At 39.1% G+C, this 15,461-nt stretch overlaps 1 protein-coding gene across 1 annotated transcript; it reads right to left on the bottom strand.

Moving 5' to 3' along the window:
- Nucleotides 1-3,558: 3,558 nt before the first annotated feature.
- cep126 (centrosomal protein 126) lies at nt 3,559-14,226 on the bottom strand. Its single transcript, XM_087173607.1, has 11 exons — nt 14,110-14,226; nt 13,498-13,631; nt 11,574-11,719; nt 11,357-11,468; nt 10,964-11,135; nt 6,423-8,385; nt 5,090-5,208; nt 4,667-4,736; nt 4,117-4,326; nt 3,929-3,993; nt 3,559-3,841 (listed from the first exon to the last, which is right to left on the bottom strand). Exons 1-11 carry the CDS (start codon nt 14,224-14,226, stop codon nt 3,758-3,760), a joined length of 3,192 nt encoding a protein of 1,063 aa, XP_087029733.1. The 3' UTR covers nt 3,559-3,757.
- Between the last annotated feature and the right edge of the window lie 1,235 nt (nt 14,227-15,461).

The following is a 15,461-nucleotide window of genomic DNA, read 5'->3' as shown; positions in this document are numbered from 1 at the left end:
TTAGGTGTTTTTGTGAATTACTTAAACATAAAAGATTTGCTGCATTTTACTCTTTGGAAATATGTTTGTTTAGAACATAATGTAGGTCTTTAGGCTATAGATCATGAGACAATATACATTTTCACAACTCAACAATTGTAACAATAATTCGAAACCACACTTTCTCCCATAAGAATGTATAGTGGTACTATTTTCTCTCTCTTTTTTTTTTTGTTTTTACAGTGCTCATGAAAAAGTAGATCCATGCAGTTCCCACAATTGTTATGCTAATGAGGCCCCTCTTCCATTGAGAAATCATTTTGTCAAGATCCAGTCTCTTTGGATACAGAGGCTCTGTTTCAAGCCTTTTTCCCATACATCCACTGAATGAATGATTATGAAGCCCTATTAAATACCCGCAGACACTGTAAAGCCTCGATGAACAGATTAAAGAGCTTCGCTCTGTCAGTCACATAGCCTACATGCTCATGTTTCTAAACAGATGCACGTCTCAAGTTTAGTTTGTTCATTTACTGTTAGGCTATTTGTTCAAGTTATGTTTATTCTTTATTTAATGTCAAAACTTCGGCAACTTTAAAACATGTAACATGCAAAATAATAATAATAGGCAAAATAAAACTGTAAAATACACAGCATGCAACAGGTTTGATAAAATGACGTCCTGGTATTGTGGCATTCATCATCACGAGTTTTAAAAACTATTGTTCTTCATTCGTTTCATTTATTCTATTCCTGTATCACTTTAATATTCCTGTCCTGCTATGTTGTGTCCATTCAGGCGCTTTAAGAAGTTATTATGATCCATACGTTTTCTAAGAAATGTATAGCAATTGGCCTCCTTAATGACTGTACTATAAACCCACATATTTTGGAGTATGAATGAAGCACTGTGTGCACACATGCTTCCAGTCAAGAGATGTCCATTATTCGGATGAAAGTGGTCATTTTCACATCATTGTAACGCAGTCAGACACATTAAAGAGCTGGACTGCAGTGTCCCGGCAGCCCTGAAGGGACCACCCACTTAGCAGAGCTTGGTCACTTTTGGTCAACATCTCTTCATCCCTCTGAAGCGACTCAGTCTCACTGCGCTTTGACTGGATGCTGCGGGATATCAGCAGAAACGATTTGCTGGGCTCTATTGTCACCCTGCACTCCTGAAACGCAGCGCGGCTGTACCAGTTGTCCTGCTTTGGTCTCGTGTTATTATCGGATTTAGTGACGCACGGTGTTGCTACAGGCAGATGGGCAGATGGGAGCTTGAGTGCCCCCTATAGTGTCTAATGGGTACATACAATCCATGGGGCATCATAATAAACCCAAGCAAACTTTGTGTCTCTCTCACAAACACACACACACACACACACACACACACACACACACACACACACACACACACGCTCTCTCTCTCCCTCACATGCACCTTCCTGTCCACCTTCCCTTGAAAATGAATTTATCAAGTACAATATGTAGGAAATAAGTTACTTTTAGTAGCTTTTAGTATTTTTATTATCTATAAATTTTCAATTTTATGCTTAAAATCTTGCTTTTCTTTCACCCATTTTTACCTCAGTTAAACCTGCTGTGATCCAAACAGCTCATATCAATATTTTGTCTTCATATGCAATATTGCTGAGCACAGCTGCAACCTGTCCAGTCAGTTTTAATGTGTTTACACGCATCCTTGTAATTACTCAGTATTCCAGAGCATGAGCCACACCAGACACCCATTCATTGCATGTTAAATGAACTGTAACAAAATATGACAAAAGACTTGTGAGATTAAGCTTCACAACAGACCAAAATACAAGCTTGAACTTGCATCTGTGGAAACGTCTTCCCTTATTTTCAGCACTCTTGCCCTTTCTTGTCGAGTTTCTGGGTGTTGTGCTGGCAAAGGCTTAAATGTCATTAAGCTCACCATTGTGTGGTATAATGACTCTGAACATTAACGACAGTAGGCCAAAGGGAACAGATTTCAGAGTAAACCTGCAGTGGAATATTGAGTAAGAGTTTGGTCAATGTTGTGCAGAGAGTTTGCACAGATGGACGCTTACTGTACATGATTTTGCTGCTTTGTTCATTTGTGCATGTGCATTCAGATTTATCCATTCACCAATGAAAGTGAAGGGGTGTTTTGACTTTGTTAATACTGTTCTTTTATACAAGTACAGTACACTGAGGTGAAATTCACTTGATGAAAAGAAAGGTGGAGATGAGGCCTAGTCATTTGGCTGTGCTGGTTGTTTCTACTGAAAATATATTTAATTCAGTAACAGTTTAATATGTAAAAAGTCAGCACTGAACTATTCAGATAAAATGTCAGTGTTTTTTTTTCCTCTTACCACCTAATGAGCATTGGATTTAAAGTGACATCAATGTCCTGTCTCAAATAACAAGAGTGGAGAATCTCTTTGCACACAACCCGTCTTCTGCCAATCTGCTGCTGCAGGCAGAATCAAAGCTGAACATATTGTTTGCTGTTTTGGTGAAACATAACAAGGAGGTGATGCATGACTCTACATGGCAGCGAGACAACACAGCCACATCATTGTTTACAGCTCCTTGTTGAAACATTTAAGAATTAATGCATGCAAAGAACAAAAAACCTGCAGTTAAACCAAAAAAAGTTTCATCACCGTTGGGAATCTGACACTTCAAATGAGCTTTGGCTTCCTCCACCTCTTGAAGCAAGTCCTAGCAGGCTGACTGAAGGGCAAAACCAGACATGCTGGTGAAGGAGGGGCAACTGAATTCACATCATTAATCCCTATAGCTATTTTCTCCCTGATGCACCCATTTTCTGGCAAGGGAGACAGAGAAACATTTAATTAATAACTATCTTATTTCACACATACACAATGCAGTAGCTGAGAATGCAAATTAAATAAATATAGTCTATAGTCTACTGATGAAATAGGACTTAAAGCTAGAGTAAAGTTCAGGTTAGATGTAACTGCAGCAGAAGGCTGGAAACTCTGTGGCAGCTCACCTTGTTGAGCCAGTAGGTTGAGTCTAGTGCACAAGACATAATCATCCTTTCTGCAGCCATCAAAGACAGACAAACACACCTTCAACGTTGCAACACCTCTCTTCATAAACTATTTCAGGTCCTCAGTCCAATTATTGACTGTGCTATGTATGGCTGAGGAAGTAATGATACTGCTGAACACACTGCACCCAGTCGGTTTATCAGTACACTGACAACAAGCTTTATTCAGTTCACTTGCCAATATGGTCACAAAAGAGTTTCCATCAAATTATAATTTTACTATATAAAATAAATACAGAATGACACAGCTTTGAAAAATAAATTTTAATCTTAATTAATCCTAATTTACTGTGTATACTTTGCAGTAATGTCTTGTCATGTGTCAATTTTAAGAATGGACTATTTGCATTTGTGAAATAAAACAAATTGAAGCCAGTATGAAAGGCACTTAGAATTTGATTGCTTAATAGTAAGTGGCTTAGCAAAAGCTAAAGTAAGTTTTAAGTGTGTTCTTGCCTAGGCAGATCAAAAAAATACAAAACTAATTTCCACACAACAACCTTGAAACGGGTCTCATTTTGCTTTATTTCTACAGTCCATTGTGGCTGGTCTTTTAGGTTTAGAAGATATTCCAATAGGCACATTTAGTTTTAAAAAAGACTAAATCCATTTTACAGGGTAATAAAGTGCTTAGTTACACAGTATGACGCAAGATATAATGCACTGATGGGAGTGAAGGCCACTGTGGACCTCACATGCTTTAAGTCAGAATTTCTTCAGGTATCGAGAGCGGTAGTTAGCTGAAGACGCACGGTGCTTGAGATGGTTTGTGACTTTAATTTCTTTTGTCTGAAGAAAATAAGGAATAAAACATGTCAAACAAAATCACATTATGTGTTGAGGCAAGCAATGTATCCCTGAGAAATTCATACTTACAGAAGGTGCATCAATAAGTACGAGGCCTCGTGTGCCAGTTTTGCCAGCTACATGTTCTCGCACACCTATAAATAGTAATAGACAGGAGTGGTTATCTTGCATTGAAATGACAACAATAACAACACTTTGCATTAGGCCAGAGTTGATCACTTATGGCTTATTGCAAACAACCTTTAAAAAGTGCTTACAGTGCAGCTGGTGGTTAAGTCTGTCCAGAGAGAGTAGGATTTTCTGCTCTTCAAAGGAAATGCTGGTGAGTCCCTGCTGTTGGCTGTGCTGCAGCACCGTTCCTGGACCCTGTGTTTGGGCTGTTTCCATGGCAGCTACAATATCTCTTTCTTCCAGTAGGCCTTCAGTATGTACTTCAGCCAGGTGTAACTGGGCTGCACTTTCCAATGCTGAGAGCACAGGCAAAGTCAGATCAAAGGCATTCTCACCTGTTTCAACTTTACTTTAGTTGGGTTTTATGCATTTATATGTAAAATACAGCTGCACTGATGTCGTTCTAAATTCCTGATGTCCTTGTTGCACTGCTGAAATTATTAAGCATGGTATTGTCTCAGAACATTAACTCTACTTTCACATTTTCTCTATGAACTTTATGTATGATATACATGCAGGAGAGATGTTTTATGAAATATTGAACTTGACAGGCAGACATTTTGTAACACTTATAGAAATTCAGTTTGTTTTAACTTTTATAGAAGCATAAATGTAGATATACAGTGAACACAATACCTTCATCTGTAAAGGCCACGTTGCAAGTATTGGAAAACATTCTGATTGGCTCTGTGGGCTGTTTCGTTGGCTGCACAAAACAAAAAGGATGTGTTATGTCAGGATTAGGTTAACCTTACACAATATTTATGTTTATGCAAATTTTCTAGGTGACAGGCAAAATCACAATAACAGGTAGAGCAAGTTGTAAACAAAAAGGTTATGCATCAATGCTTATTTTTTGCAGAACAATGCCTGCTTCAGTCCATCCGGAAAATCTTGTCTTGAGATTCATAAATAGTGGCATCTTGTCAGTTTTACTAACACTAAGGACAGCATGAAAGGGACTGCACAACTGATTCAACAAGTTCAAACACACCCATTTACTGATCTTTAGCAATTATTCACAATCTTCCTCCCCACAGGGCAACTGCATGCATATACCTGAGAGGGCTGAGGAAGCCGTCTATTCCCTGAGCCAGAAGACTGCCTGCTCTGCTCCATGCAGTGTTTCCTTACAGCTCGCCCACTCTCCAGGGCCTGTCTTCTGAGCATTGTTTTTGCTGAAAGAAGATGTATTCGCTGGAATCATTAAAATAACATAAAAAAATATCTACATCAATATAAATGATGATGTTAACTAGTATGTGGTGAGTCCAGGCCCCAGTAAAATCCTTTAAAGAGGATGAATAACAAAATAGTTTCCAGTTCACTGAAAATTATGACAGATAATGCTACACTTGTGAATAAGAACTGAATATATGTAGCATTTTTCTAAACAAAGTGAATAAATGGAGCAAAACAAATACATTAAAAAATGGCTGTTATATTGAGGAGATACACATCGCTGACTCCAAGGTCAGTGAAATTGAGAAAGCAGACCTGAAAGCCAACAAAGTAGATGAGTTTGTGACCTAAAATACAATGTGCAGGAAAAGATCCCACTTAATAACATTGTACTGTAGTTGTTGTTACTGTTCTCGCTTTTGTTGGGGCTTTCTGTTTTGTCCTGCTAAAAGCAAGCAAAAAATGAGTTTGTCTATATTATGCAGTTCAACCTGGATCTGTTCAGCTGTGCTGTTTTAAATAATAGTGTCCAAATGTATGTAGAAGCTTAAATTAAGTAAGTAATTATGTTAAAAGTATTAACAGTACAGAGTGATACAGTGGAAAAATATGGTTCAGAGCCATTGTTTGATTTCACCAGTAGAAGGAGGAAACAACAACAACACTATAGCCGTTGATGGAAACATGGGGCGGATTGGCATGGGCTCCAGGCAAGGCAGACAACAGGTCATTGTGAAACAGGTTTTAGGGTCGACTAAGTCCACTTTCACAGATATTACTGGCTTCCTTTTCTCTAGATAAGTAATAAACACTTCAAGCCCACTAACTTTCCAATATAAAAACATGAGATGACGCAAAAAGAACACTATGTCAGTTATTATATGAGTAGATTTGCAAATTGGCAGTCACACAAACACCACGCAGCTCATTCACTAGATTTTCCTTCAATGTGATTATATGTGAAGACAGTTAGAGACAAAAGGACAGATTCAAAGGCTCATTGAGTTTGTAATTGTATGTTAAGGATAAAGTACAAAGGGGATCAGTGTGCAGTACTGTAGCTAATATTCACATTGTTAACTTGAAACTTGAAGTTTTATAGCTAATGAGTAGAGACAAATAGGCTTGAGAGAAACTGCATGCAAATCTCTGCAGACACACAAACCAAGCCTAAGCTGTGTGAGGGGCTGTCAGCCAAAATATACATTACCGTCCTTGGTGGCTAAGGCGCTGCGGACACCGTGCCAAAGCTGTGAGATCTCCTCATCCGTGGGGGTGCAATCTAAACACAGGCCTTTTTCATTGAACACCATCCCTCTTCTTCTACCGCAGCCATGAGTCTCCTGATGACTTGAACTGAGTGTACCCTTCCTGTTGCCCTCGGAGACAGGGCATGTGTACGAGGGCGGTAGTGGTGTGTACATGACAGTACTATCTGTTCTGATTAGATGATGTGTGTATGGTGAGAAAAAGCCTTCTGAGGTGTCCTTGTGCAGGGCCTGCTCTAGGGCTGGAGCTTGTTTACAGTTGACACTAGCATGATCCATGCCATATGGAGTCTTAGCGATATATGCCGTCCTTTCTTCCACCGATTCTATCCTAGGAGGTGGGCAGGGCACCATGATCTTCCCTTGGGTTTTGGCAATCTGATTCACCTCTGTGGCAGATTGAGGTCGTATGACGGTGCCCTTTCTAGTCCGCGAGGAAACAGGACCCACTCCAACTCTGGCAGAGCGCTCTCTCCAAGGGACCTTGGGGCCACCGGCCCTGGTGCTGCCCCGCGGCACCTTGACCTCGTCTGCTCGTTCCTGGGGTAAGCTGACTTGAACCCCAACATCTGCCCACGCTTGCTTTGTAAAGTGATAACCAGTGGAAGCTGGAGGGGTCATGCTGGGTCCAGGCTTGGAAGCCCCTGAGACTGTAGTGAGACTTAGCTGGTGGTCTTCTGGGTTTTTCTTTGACTGAGAAACATTGGAAGACTTGCCTTTCATCTGTTTCATTATGTTCTGTGCTTTGTCCTCTTTTCCCACATGTACCTCGTCAAACCAGCGCAGCTTCTTTTTGATAGTGTTGTTGTTCTCCATGTCCTTTGTCTTCACCCTTGTCAATTCAACACTATCTCTGATTGCTAAAGCTACTTGTTTTGCAAAAATCAAATGCCCTGAACCATATACACATGTAGTATCTCCTGACATATATTTGGACTGCTTTTTAAGAATTCCTTTAATGAATCTGACTTCACATACTGAATGAGATGCCCCCACTGAAACGGGCAACTTTTGTACTTCCTCCTCAGGACACCTAAGGCATTTAAGAGTATCTGACTGAATGTTAGACAAGCATGTGTGCTGCACCAATGCTGTATTAATGGGCTTCTCTGTTTTGGGCTCTGAGTTTGAAACCTTATTGAGGTTGTTTATGGAAGCACTAGGCTCTTTCTGGGATGATGGATAGTGGTTTTCTTTTCCTGTTTGCTGAAGAGTCCCTTCTTGTGAGACATTATCTGTTGGGCTATCATTCAGGAAAATATTTGGCTTTGGGGGAGACCCAAACAAAATGTCTTTACTATTGCCATTTTTGGCAGGAAAAAGAATCTCTGTAGCTGATGGCTGTTTTAATTGTCTGTCATCATGGACCCTCTGCTGTCTGAGATCCAACAGAGACTCTTGTTTCGGACATGAAGACTCAAGTGCTGTGCTGTCCATAGTAACTCTATTTGTAACAATGATGTTGTCATTGGGACTGTTTTGTGGGGAGGTTAGCTCAAAGTGCTCTGGGTCTGAACTAATAATTTCACAAAAAGTTAATAAGTTGCAGTTGTGCAGAGCAGGTTGGGTTTCTGTTTTAGGCGTCTGCTCAGATGTGAACCCCCAAGAAGCTTTAGAAATGTGCATCTTATGGTTAGGCCTTTCAGTGTCCTCTTGCTTTTTCTGCTTAAACTCGGGAAGTTTTCGCGATTGGGTCAAGTTATCACCAAGAAGCAGCATTGCTGACGAAGTTAGGTCTGATGTTGGAAACAAATCATTTTGCTTTCTCAGGTTTAGATGTGGCTTCTCTGAGTCAAGCAAGAATAATGAATAGGAATTATTTTTACTGTGGCTGGGGTCCTCATTGTCCAAACTGTCCTTACTTGAAAGGCTTTCAGAAATACAGCAATCAGACACGTGGCTGTTCTGAAAAGAAAGAGAGGTGAGGAATAACAAATAATAATACGATTTATATTGTCTCAAATGTGATAAGAACTCAATGAAATAAGTTAATATATTTAATATATAAATATATTTCTCCCAAAAAATTAATTTTTATTGATGATAAGCACACCCAAACTGTGCAGGAGCATTTAAGCTCATGATGAAAATTCTGTCACCTGAAGACAGAAACGATTAAATGTGATTATGTAGGTGTTTTGTACATTTGCTGAGCTATAGTTCATGGGTACATAAATTATTATTGTAAAACGGTCAACAACTAGAAAATAGGCAATATCCTAAACTTAGTATCTCACTGCAGTCCAGTCCAAATATCACATATATCACATATGGCAGGAAATATTGCAATATTCAATATTATCAAATATCAGCCCACAACTACTAGAAAACCATCCTGATCAATTGCAGGTTTCAGACTGGTCTGCTTGCTGGCCATGAGATCCCACTCCACTTTCTTGGGTCATATTAAATCACATCTCACACAATAGTTGCGGATAGTAACAAAGCTGGGATAGTACAAAAGCGAAAAGAAAGAAGATTTGGAATGGAGTTGGATCAGTATGCGTGTTATATACACAGGTCAGGGGTAAGAAGGGCATTTTACAGATTTTCCAATAAGAAATGTGTTGTTTCATAAAGATATCTGTATTTCTGAAGTGTTGTGGTGGGTCCAGTCCAGACATGTAAGTTTTTATGACTTGAAGCTGGTGCAGAATGCTGCTGCTACACTGCCAACTGGTACCCAGAAGAGAGACAGCTTTTCACCTGTACTTGCATCCCTGTACTGGCTACCAGTCAAGTATCAAATTTAATTTAAGGTTCTTTTATTTGTTTTTAAAGCTCTACATGGTCTGGCGCCCCAGTACATCTCTAACTACCTCTGGCTTCTTTCCATCCCCATATCTCACAGATCCTCAGACCAGCTGCTCCTCGCTGTCCCTTGGTCAAGGCTTAGAGGGAAAGGTGATCTTGCCTTTGCTTTAGCTGCTCCAAAGCTTTGGAACAGTTTACCTCTTTTAATTGTGTGTTTCTCTGCCATGGCCACTTTTAAGGCTAAACTGAAAACTCACATGTTTTCTCAGGCTTTTGAGTGTCCTTAAGGTTTTATTTTTCACTTGTAGCCTTCTGTGTTTTATATTTCAAACTCTTCCCTGTCTGTTAATGCCTATGGGAAATGTTTTTTAAGTCATCTCAAATGTTCTTGCTATTTCTTCGTATTTTATTGTACAGCACTTCGGTCAACTCTCGTTGTTTGAAATGTGCTTTATAAATAAACTTAATTTTTTTTTTTGGATTATGTGAGAGAATAGAATATCATTCAAGCATATCAAGCCCCACACTATGCTGCCCTGTGCTGTCTGTCATTGATGGAGGTATGGCAGCAATTTTTCACAAAATCCAATCAGGGGATTATTACAGTTAGTACAATTTGAGACAACTATTGACACACACATTTCACCAGAGGGTGCTAAAGCTTGTGACAGCAAAAAGGTATGCTACTGGTTCAGGAAATGTCACACTGCTGCACCCTAGGGGTCTACTTGTGTAGAATAATACTGTAGGTATTTGACCTGCCCAACATTATAATCACTAAGAAAAATAAAAAATAGTTGTGGCTCAAATGTTCGGTGATTAACATAATCAATGCACTCAGTATTTCAAATTTCTTTCCTCAAACACCACATTGGAGACATTAATATCTGAACCCCTGTTTTACTCATTAACATGCAAATATACATATTACTGTAAAGTGTGCCCAGAATCAATATATCATCCTGCAGTGGGAACATATGGTTACATTACACAGCTTCTATCAAGATATAAGAAGACCCATATAAGTGTAGAAAACTACTGGATGATAGATGGTTAAGTAAGATTAAATATTGAGAGCACTTCAAGCAAAGTTTTTAAAATAAGTTATTAAATATCAGGGGATCTTTGATCAATAGATCAATTTTTTATAAGCTGATGAGAGTTAAAGTGAAATTACTGACATGGTACAAAAGCTACTAAAATGCAGAATTGAGAGAACTCCTAGTTAGTGACAGTGTGTCTACATGCTACACGACTGGCTGATCACAAAAACACAGTTTGCTTAAAATTTCCAATGACAAATTAAGTGTCAGCTCAAGATTTAATTTCTTCAACTTGTCATTTATTTCAGTTCTGATGAACTACTCTCTGTCATCCGAACTTGTTCATGGTTATTTTAAGACAGGAACAGTCAGACTTCTCTTCAAAAAGCCCAGTGCAGACACTGCTCTCATCCTTAACAACTTCTGCCCATTTTAAAACTTCTAAACTTTAAGAAGATGGTAGCCAAGCACTTGCAGTCTGGTTTAGCACAGGTATTTTTCTAAGTAATCTTTTAACAGCAGGAAATGGTCACTCCATTGACTTACAGCATTAGTGGGGTGTTTGTGTGAGAGAAAACAACATTTTACAACATAGAGCACTAGCAAGAGGTGAGATAAAACCTCTTTGTGAGGATGCCAGCAAAATATTTTATGTCCTGTACATTCAAATGAAATAATAAACATACCCGTGGACTGTGATCTTGTAGCTTCTCTTGTGTCTTTCCAGTTTCTTGACTGTTCTTGAAGTACGTCATGCTCTGCTCCTGAAGCAGTTTAGTGTAGGCCTCTACAGCAGAGAGTGCTTGGCGGTGGGAGGATTTAGGAACTGTGGGAGGCTTGGGAGAGGGAGTGCAGCTTCTTCAAGAGAAAACAGAAAACTATAAATAAAATTTGTGACTTCTCCAGCCATTAAAAAGGGTACATTTTATGTGAACCCTTTTTAATTTCTAATATTACAAATCAAAATTCACTGACAAAAATATCACCAAAACAATGAGAATTTGATCCAGAGTGGTGATGGGGCTATTTTTATATGTAGGACACATGAGAATGATATGATCAATAATCAGACTTTTTACCTGCTAATGTTAGAGGTGCTGCACAAGAAAGAGGACTGCCGGGTGTAAGAACTCAAGCTGCCTTGAAGTTGACTAAGCGCATCTTCAATATTTGGGACATTTCTTCTAAGAGCTAAAACACCATAAAGGAAAACATACAAACAAATTGAAATGTGTCAGGACTGTTGTGTGTGTTATTTCTCAGTTCTAAGAGTTATATGTAAGATACATCACTAACATTGTCTACGTCTCTGAGAAGGAGGTAGATGGGCTCTTTGGAAGCGCTCAGTTGCATCCTGTACTCGCTGTCTGCGTTGCTGTAGGATGTTCTCTCTCAGCCGCTGTTCCTGCACATCCCACTGCTTCCGTCTCTCCTCCAGGGCCCTGAGCCATGAAAAATAGCAGAGCATGTACCCGAGGCACATTTTAACTGATTAAATCTAGACCAGCCTTGTTTTATATTCAGAAACCTGAGTCTGTTCCTCCAGATATGTTTTCAACACAGTCATTAATAAATTAAAGCTACCACTCACTACTGGGTTCACAGAGTAAGCCAATAATAACACCAACGGGGTCAGTCAAGTTCAGCATCTAAGTTTTTTTCTTTTTCTTGAATTGACAAAAATGGTAATCATTGACAACAAGAGCAGTGTACATTTTAAAACAGTGTTGACAACCAGAACAAAAAGTAGCTCAAGCTTTTAGTTAACACACTTCTGTTCTTCACTTCTATTAAAAATAAACAGAATATTTATTACTGTATATGTAGTATCTAATATCTTGATTTATAAGCGCTTCTTATTGGAGCTGAAAAGTTTGAAACGCCACCGTTTTGAAAAATAATATGATATTAAATTTGAGACTAATACAGCAAACACAATCACACAACATGAAGAGGTGTCACTTTAGGTCGCTTCTTATTGGAGCTGAAAAGTTTGAAACGCCACCGTTTTGAAAAATAATATGATATTAAATTTGAGACTAATACAGCAAACACAATCACACAACATGAAGAGGTGTCACTTTAGGTCGCTTCTTATTGGAGCTGAAAAGTTTGAAACGCCACCGTTTTGAAAAATAATATGATATTAAATTTGAGACTAATACAGCAAACACAATCACACAACATGAAGAGGTGTCACTTTAGGTCTCATAAATTAAATTTGCAAACATGTTTCTGATTACTATGGCACGGAGGGAGGCAAGCAAATATTGACAATCAAAACCTTTTCTTTAGCACGGTGCAAGAAGTCATTTTTAATTTAATGTCCAAATTTTGCATTTCAGATTATCAAGGCAATAATGTACTATGCACTTTGCATTATTTTGGTTGCCAGCATCAGTGTGATCTATAAAAACGATAATAGAATTCAATATTGCTGCATAAACTCTGACAGTCTGTACAAGTTTGATCAGTGCATAACATTTTCAATCATGACACACTGTCTGTAATGTTAAAGGGATAGCTTATTTACCTCCTTTAAACAGACCAAACAAACACCAATTGTAGGTTGTTTTTTTTTCTTGTGCAGACATGTTAAGCTGTTAAACTTGTAACATTATGTTTAAGAAATAATGGTCACCTGCCTCTGTAAAACCAAAATATGTCTATGATATTACCAGTTTCTGATATTACACAACATATCTGACCTCCACATATCCACATGCTTATATTAACCAAGTTCTTAGTTAAAAACAGGGACACTCATTTTTAGCCCCCGTTTATAACTTTAGAAATACAAATTTAGAGGGTTATTAATATCTGTAAGGGATTTCAGCCTCATACAGGGCAGAACTTAGCAGCTTTGGTCGTCAGAGAGGTGACACTTCAGTCACTGCTCTGACCCACAGTTACCCTCTGGGCCAGCAGATCTATTTCCAGGTCTAGACTGCAAAATCCTGTCAACGCCATCACTGCCTCAAAGGTGCCAAGCCCAGGACAGAACCATAAGTCGTCTGTCCAGGAGGTGCATACTATAAAGCAGGAAAACTGCATCTACTTCCAGGAAGAAATGGAAGATGCTTTACTGGCTGTCTGTGCAGGTTTGGGCTGCAAAATACAGACAGTACTTTGACCTGAAATGGCACACACAAACACACATCTGTTAGGGCTAAAATATAAACAATAATGCATAGGCTAATTATTAGACACTATAACTGACTTCTGGCGTAGGTTGGTTTCCTGGGAAAACTTGCGAGCTCGGGCTTTGCATAATTTCTGCTCCTCAACCAAAAGTTGTCTCTCATCTTCCAGGCCTCCATCACCTCCAAACCTCGAGTTTCTACGAGTCAGCTGCTAAGGAGAGCAGTTTTAAATGGCAGCGTGTGGATATGTTTCACCTTAATGTAACCTTATTATAGTGATTCCTAGGTTAATTTACATTTGCCTTAACACAGGTGTACTGGTTTAATACACATTTCTATAACTACAGGATAAATAACTAAACGTTTGTAGGATACGAGTGGTACAAGAAGTTGTCCTGAAGAACCTGCATCCTCCGAGGCTGTTGGTCCTCGCTGACACCGGGCAGACATACAGGTTCAGCTCCCAGCAAAGCTCTTAGCTGCTAACCTGTCTTGTTGGTTTCTTTTTAGCTAACGTCAGCGGTACTCCACGTTAACTCAATCAACCCTCAATAAAATCGCTCAGGGCGAAGATAAACTTAGACAGAAAATGTTCGCAGCAACTTTTCCTGAAGAATGACGGCCTCCTTGGTCGTTTAAAAAAAGTAATAATCGCTCCGTCTACATTGACACTTTTCTAGCGGTCTCACCAAGTCTGTCTGTGTACAGTCCCTCCATGATAGCAACCAGGGACGCAGTTTCTTGACAACGGGCACCGTGGTGATTATACCCGCCATATCCAGCAGAGGGCTCGATGATGAGTGCATGCTGCTTTCAGGTACACTTGGAAGTGTCGTAATATATACATGAAAACAAGAAGATGAAGAAAACAACCAAAATGATAGAGTAATGCTGTTAGGTTTAGATGATGCGTGATTTAGTTTTAATTTTACTGTTAAAAGATTAGGAAAAACTGCACATGTTAAAGCACCATAGGCTGTATTCGTGTAATATCGAAGTATAACAATCGTATGATTTGATGATATGATAAAAACTTTGGTGACCAGTAATTTTCGCACATAAAGGCATACAGTAGTCTGACTGAAGATATAGGCCTATGGCCTAATATATAAAAAACCCTAAGTAAAACAAAGCCAGCCATGACCTCTATATGCATGTAGGCCAACATCTTCATTCAAACAGTTTGATTACTCATAATTATTTTTGCATAGCTTATAACTGCTCGGGATAAAGTCCCTCATAAAATTTAAAGGTTATAACCTGTTACATTTGATGGCACCATGAGTTAAGAGGATTTAGAAAAATCTGCTTTTTCCAGATTGTTTATGCGGTCTTTTGGACAGGGGTCAATACATCAAATAATCTATTTTCAGCGCGCCAAACACCATATAGAGTATTAGTGGTGCTATTGCATGAAGCCCATGCACTGACAATCACAATCATACATAGGTCATAAGAAAATAATCCCTTGGCCTGATTTAATTTATGGCACAATAACCAGTTAGGTCAGTGCACTTTTGGTGTGCTTTAAACCTCCATTAGTTTGACAAAGTGTTTTAATATCTTGCTTTGTGGGCTGACCGGGCACAGTTATAGGAAATCAGGAAATCAAATTGAGATATAAACAATTATATCATCAACAGTAATATCATCTCAAAAACAGGACCCAAACGTATCCAACAAATGCTAATATCCCATGTTACAAAGCACACCTTAAAAGCTCCTAGAAAACCGCCCAGTGGGTGTGCAGAGGCAGCACTGTGAGCATCATCGCCTAAGGTTGGACGAGAGAGTCCGTCTGACAGATGATAGAGGCTGACGGGAGTCGGGTATACATGAGGTGAAGCTGGTTACTTTCGGGCGTAGTTTTACTTATTGAAGGGAAAGTGAAGTCATTTGGCCTAGCAGTTGTCTCTGAGGTGAGTGGACCACCCTGTTGGACTTTTTCATATTGCTGTGGAAAATATAAGATACGCATTGAAGATAATGAAATTCTGTGGCTTATTTTCAGAAGACAATTGAGAAATGTTGGTGGAAAGAG

This window comes from Seriola lalandi, unplaced genomic scaffold (assembly GCF_002814215.2).
Source record: "Seriola lalandi dorsalis isolate HSWRI2012SDOR001 ecotype SW California unplaced genomic scaffold, Sedor1 jcf7180002054257, whole genome shotgun sequence".
NCBI classification, from domain to species: domain Eukaryota; kingdom Metazoa; phylum Chordata; class Actinopteri; order Carangiformes; family Carangidae; genus Seriola; species Seriola lalandi.
This window is presented reverse-complemented; position numbering and strand designations above follow the sequence as displayed.